The 6,000-nt window shown below is 32.8% G+C and overlaps 1 protein-coding gene across 3 annotated transcripts; it reads right to left on the bottom strand.

The window, feature by feature from the left end:
- Window positions 1-1,331: 1,331 nt before the first annotated feature.
- LOC147075954 (uncharacterized) lies at window positions 1,332-2,791 on the bottom strand. 3 transcript variants are annotated; one of them, XM_085941940.1, is made up of 4 exons: window positions 2,644-2,791; window positions 2,073-2,184; window positions 1,835-1,978; window positions 1,332-1,599 (listed from the first exon to the last, which is right to left on the bottom strand). In XM_085941940.1, exons 1-4 carry the CDS (start codon window positions 2,652-2,654, stop codon window positions 1,552-1,554), a joined length of 315 nt encoding a protein of 104 aa, XP_085798066.1. In that variant the 5' UTR covers window positions 2,655-2,791; the 3' UTR covers window positions 1,332-1,551. The 3 variants fall into 3 exon arrangements, 1 of the variants encoding a protein (XP_085798066.1); XR_015069949.1 differs by lacking the exon at window positions 2,073-2,184 and having other exon boundaries at window positions 1,332-1,978; window positions 2,565-2,791; XR_015069948.1 differs by lacking the exon at window positions 2,073-2,184 and having other exon boundaries at window positions 1,332-1,978.
- Between the last annotated feature and the right edge of the window lie 3,209 nt (window positions 2,792-6,000).

Below are 6,000 nucleotides of genomic sequence, written 5' to 3'. Positions count from 1 at the left end.
TTTTTGGGCGTTGTGCCACTCCTTGCCGGTCCCCCTGCTGAAATAAGGTACGTAACGAGGATACCTCAAACATCAGCATCTTAATCGACGCTGGTACGTTGAACTTTTCCTCCTGTAGCAGTTCTGCTGCGCCGTCTGGTGTCCATTGCTTTTAGAATATCCTCCTCACGGTCATTCAGATGTTGCGCCATAATCACTGATCACTTAACGTTCACTTAACGTTCGTCCAAGATAATTATTTTGATAGTTAGAATGAACTGTCAGAAGCAACACGTAAACAAAGTAAGAAGTCAAATCCATAATGAACAAAGTGATGCCAAACTTTATACATAAAAAACAGACGCGCGGGTATGACCAGTAAATGAAAACAGAGAAATGACCAACGACAAGAAAAAGAAAAATAAATTAGTAGAATATATCCTCACGCGAAGAAGAAAGAGCAAACCCTATCTCAAGGACTTCAAAGTCAAATTCGAATAATGGTAATTTCCTAATGTTAAAAATGTAATTAAGTACCTACTGTACATTACAAATTTATGTAGGTACATTTAAGTATGTAAATCAAAATCAAAAATATAAATTTAAATGTTATACAACACAGTATCATGTAAGTATTTAAAAAAACATATACTTACATAAACATCTATTTATCCAAGAATTATTTGATACTTGAATCTGTATTTTATATACCATATTCGATGGATGTATGTGGTGTATTTTGTAATATATTTGGTACGTATTTATTATTTAACTAAGCGTATTTAATTTGCTACGTGACCTGTAGCTCTTTTATAATCACAAATTATTGTTGAATGTTCCGAAAATGAGTTTATGTGCCGAAACAGCTGTCAAGGTAAATGACTCAGTTAAAGTAGAATTAACAAAAATAACTATATTTCAAAACCATTATAATCCATCTACCATATAAACACCATTTCAAGTAATAAAGAAATAAAAAGTCACCTAATTAAATAATATTGTACTAGAAAAAATATACTATCTATATACCCACTTAATTTTCATTTAAAGTTGTAAAACGCCCGGTTACTAAATAGAGGAAGGACAGAGTCTTCTGGCACGACCGAATCACATTGGAACGGTGTTATTGTCATTTGAAAGTAACAATACTGACACCTAAATGAGTCGCCTGCACTGCCAGAATCATCTGAACCCTGTCTACCTATCTATATACAATTTATTGTTATTTTTTTTCATATTTGTCCATTTTATTACAATATCGTGTTACTTTTAAAGCTCATTGTAATTCTAATAATTATATAAATATTTTTCTTGTATTCTGTGCAAAAATGATTATTAAAACTTTCTTAACCTAAACCAAGTATTTTTTATTGAATGATCCTGCAAAAATATTCAAGTACAGTTAAGTGACATATTTTGTTTCGGTGTATAAGCCATAAATAAATATACATAAATTATATTTAATATATACATGTATACTGTATGTATAGCCACGGTTGGTCTTGCACTTGTTGCTGTAGCTATGCGATCTGGTGTGGTACATTATCCAAAAACACTCAATCACATCCCTGGTCAAACAGCGGGCAGCCGTGTAGTGAGTCTGGCTGGCCTATGGTGGCACTAGAATGATTTCAATATACACAGTCTGTTAATTTGAATATGTTTTCGACTGAAAGTTGTAAAAATATTAGAAATCAGGATTTAAATAATTAAAAAACTGTTTCATTAAATATCATATTCATACCTATGCAAAATTTTGATTCCTTTGAAGTACCTATACAAAATACGGATGAATATAAACCAAACAAAAATATTTGTTACTGGTACTGCCATAGTAAAGTAAAGTTTAACATACTTCCCTAATAAAACAAAATTCCCAATTCTTGTCGTTCTGTAGATGTTTCATTTCAGTTTTTACCAACGATCCACTAAATATGAATTGGTCATAAACACTCAAAGGAAATCTGGCACTCACTGCCAGAATGTCCATGTCAGATACCTGCATAAAAATAAATGTCATGTTATGATATTATACGTAATGAATATGAATGTATCAGAAACAACATAGATTTTATTACGAATTTCACAGTTACAGAAAATTTTCTGCGCTCATTTTTGAAAGTCTCCAAGTATGACGGGTATATTCGCACATGGGTGCAGTTAATGCACCCAATGATTTTCGGGAAACCTGCCCTTTCTTGAAGTCTGAAATTAAAAAATATTTTTACCGACACAAAATAATATTCCCGTTAAATTCTTATTGAGTAGGTAATTTACTTGTTGTGTCTATGCGCAGTTACTCTAGTTACATGACATGTACATTGTAATATTGTATAAATTGATCAGAGGGTATCAACACAACACTAAAGACTGTCAGCGCTGTATGGCGACTGTATGTAAGTATTACTAAGCACTGCTATTATAGCATCGGACACGTTTCCTATGCATCTGCTTACTGATGCCTGGCTCATTGCGCAGAAGACTTGGCCTACCCGTTTTTGGTACGCTCCCTCTGCGTAGAAACGCAAAATAGTCAAAATCTACAATTCAAATAACGGAGACATGTTATTTCAATAGCATATTACCTTCAAATCCTGTTAACCCTTCATGGTAAATGCTTATTTATAATATGTGCAGTTATGAAACTGAGTAAATCTATCTTACCTATGAGCCATGGCAATCTTGCCCTGTCATAAAGTAAGGTTATATTAAATGTCGATGTAATTTGTCGCACGCCATCTCATTATATCTTCAGCGTGTAATAAGCATTCAGAAGACGTGTACATTTTGTCAACACACAACTGTCACTTTGACATTCGTATATGTATTTAGTCTATGGCTGCATCCAATGCTGCCACCTTGTTTCAGATAATTAAAATACACTTTACGCAAAGTGGGTAAAAGTTGTAGCAATTCTGAAAGCGCTATAGTGTACGTGTATTTTTTATATTTAATTCATAAAAATTATAGAATAATTGGCGTAAAATATTAATAATATTTACAATTTTAAATCTGGCGCGTAAATAAAATTATTTAGTCTATGGCTGCGTCGCTGACGCTTTGGTGTGGGGCCAAACGCGAAATTCGCATCAAATCCAAGCGGTAGCGACAGCGATAGCGAGGGCGTTGCGAATTCGCTGCGAATATTCGCTTTGGTTTGGGGAGGCTTAATGGTAGGTGGGTATTATTATCTAAAAACGCTTCATACCTACTTATTTTACTAATTACTTCACAAACAAAAATAATAAAATTTTAGATAATTTAATTTAGGTATATTTTTTTGAAATTTCAAATCTCTACCTACCTAAAGTTTTCTTAAATTTTATTATATACTTATTAACCTCTTGAGACCCGAGGAAGAACCAGCCATCAGATTTTTTTTTAATGGTTTTATGTGAAAGGAATATCATCAAAACAAAAAAAAAAAAATTTTAGATTTTTTTATTTTATACTAAATCAAATTACTTGTACAATGGCTTCACAATAAAATTCTTCTTTCTAATGAAGCTTTTCTTTTTAGGTCTGTATACGCGATAAATATTTTAAGGCCATTTTTGAAATGTTTTTATGTTGAATTATGCACTATAAATCAAAATAAATAATATGTCAATATACGATAAAGTGTAAAAAAGAGATATTATATGCATGTTACATAAATGTAAATGCATATAATTCGATGTCTAGTAATCACTATCACTAATCAGTATTTAAATATTCCAACTACGGAAAAAGTATCGAAGTAAGAAAGTTTTAAAAATAATCGCTAGGTACTTCAAGAGTATCGGTAGGTATCAAAATCTATGCTTCTTGTTGATGGGTCTCTTTCTGAAAAAGTCAATATCGATATCAAAAGAAAGTAACGATACCAAAGTATTAAAGTATCGTTCAAAAAGTAGTGATACAGAATACGCAAAAGGTACTAAAATTTCAATATTTACTTACAAAGACGTGGTGCAAAATACTATAATTTTGCAACAGAAGAAAATTGGGCAAACCAAGAAAAAAAAGTGTATTAAAATAAAATGTATAGAATTCTATTTGAGTATTTTTGGTCAGAAGAGGTTTCTCTCAAATTCTCATTTATTTTTTATTTTGGTGAAAAACCAAAATTCTGTACATTTTCAAATGATAAGACGTACCTACTATGATTTTGCGGAAATACAATAATTTCTTCGAAGGCGTACTATAATTCGGTGCCAAAAAGATGGCAATATTGGTGTCAAGGCAGTGTTTCCATCTTTTTCTATGCTGATTATAGTACAAAGGCGTAAAAATTATAGTATTTCTAAAAAATATATAGTACAGGAACATTTTTCGTCTTTAATCTTTTAAAATTACAGTATTTTGGTATATTTGGCGTAAAATTATAGTATATAATATTTTTCGCAGAATTAAAATTATAGTACGAGGGTGGGTCAATAAGTCCTTAGAAAAGCCGACAGGTGGCGCGACTAGTACTGTAAGCGGTTTGTTTTCATGAAGCGGCACTACCGATTCAGTATGCTGCGAAGTTTCAATCAGATTGGTCGGGTTGTTGTGTGTTTCTCGTACATTTAAAAAAAAATTTTGCTTGTGGAAAATGGAAAAATGGAAAATGGAGAAAATTGAGTTTAGAGCTGTTATTAAACATTTTAATATAAAAGGGTTAACAGCAAAGGAAATAAAAAATGAGTTGGATTTAGTTCACGGCATATCTGCTCCTTCACTTGCAACTATTTATAACTGGTTAAATGAATTTAAACGTGGTCGTACATCAACAAAGGATGAACCACGCTCAGGACGTCCTGTAGAGGTGACTACACCAGAAATGATCAATAAAATCCACGATATGGTGTTAAGTGACCGAAGATTAAAGTTAAGTGAGATAATTGAGGTTACAGGGATCTCAAAAGGTAGCGTCATTTCTATTTTACATGACAAATTGGGCATGAAAAATATTTCTGCAAGATGGGTGCCGCGTTTGCTCACAGTCGACAATAAACGCAATAGGGTGGTGGCCTCTAAAGCCCTGTTGTCGCTCATGCAACGCAATCCGGATAAATTTTTTCGTCGCTTTGTGACTGTAGATGAAACATGGATACACCACTATACTCCCGAGACGAAAGAACAGTCAAAGCAGTGGATTGCGAAGGCAAACCATGTCCAAAGAAGGCGAAAACCGTAAAATCAGCTGGTAAGGTTATGGCTACTGTATTTTGGGATGCACGTGAAATTATTTTAGTTGACTATTTGGAAAAAGGAAAAACAATAACAGGGAATTATTATGCATCTTTATTGGACCAGCTAAAAAACAAAATTGAAGAAAAACGGCCTCATTTAAACAGGAAAAAAATCCTCTTTCATCAGGACAATGCCCGTGTTCACACATGTTTACGATCAATGGCTAAAATTGAAGAATTGAAGTTCGAATTGGTGGACCACCCACCGTATTCGCCAGATTTAGCCCCCAGTGACTTTTTCCTTTTCCCAAACTTAAAAAAATGGCTAAGTGGACAACGTTTTTTTTCAAATGAAGAAGTCATCGATCGGACAAATGCTTATTTTGAGAACCTTCCGAAAACTTATTTTTCTGACGGTTTAAAAAAAATTGAGAAACGTCTAACCAAGTGTATTGAGCTCCAAGGAGATTATGTTGAGAAATAAAAAAAAAATACAAAAATCAAAACTGTTTTAATGCTTTTTTCTAAGGAATTATTGACCCACCCTCGTATTGTACTATAATTATAGTACGGTTGGCATCACTGTGTCAAGGGTGAAGTTAAGTTAGTGTTTTCAACCGTTCTATAATTAATTATGGTATTTGTACTATAATTTCCGTCTGCGTACTATGTACGATATTAAATTGGTATAGTACGCCCAAAATACTATAATTTTCAAAATTCGAAAAAAGTTGACAATAGATAATAAATAGCTCTAAAGTTGCTCCGGAGAACTTAAATACCTACTTTTGTCTAAAAAAACGAGACGTCAATCACTTTCCATTTGAATTTTTGTCTAAAAAAACGAGAAGGTAATTATCTT

This window comes from Rhyacophila brunnea, unplaced genomic scaffold, assembly GCF_057557595.1.
Source record: "Rhyacophila brunnea isolate RB1 unplaced genomic scaffold, BYU_Rbru_1.0 scaffold_14, whole genome shotgun sequence".
Classification (NCBI taxonomy): Eukaryota; Metazoa; Arthropoda; class Insecta; order Trichoptera; family Rhyacophilidae; genus Rhyacophila; species Rhyacophila brunnea.
The sequence above is the reverse complement of the archived record's forward strand: the minus strand, read 5'-3'. Positions and strand labels throughout refer to the sequence as shown.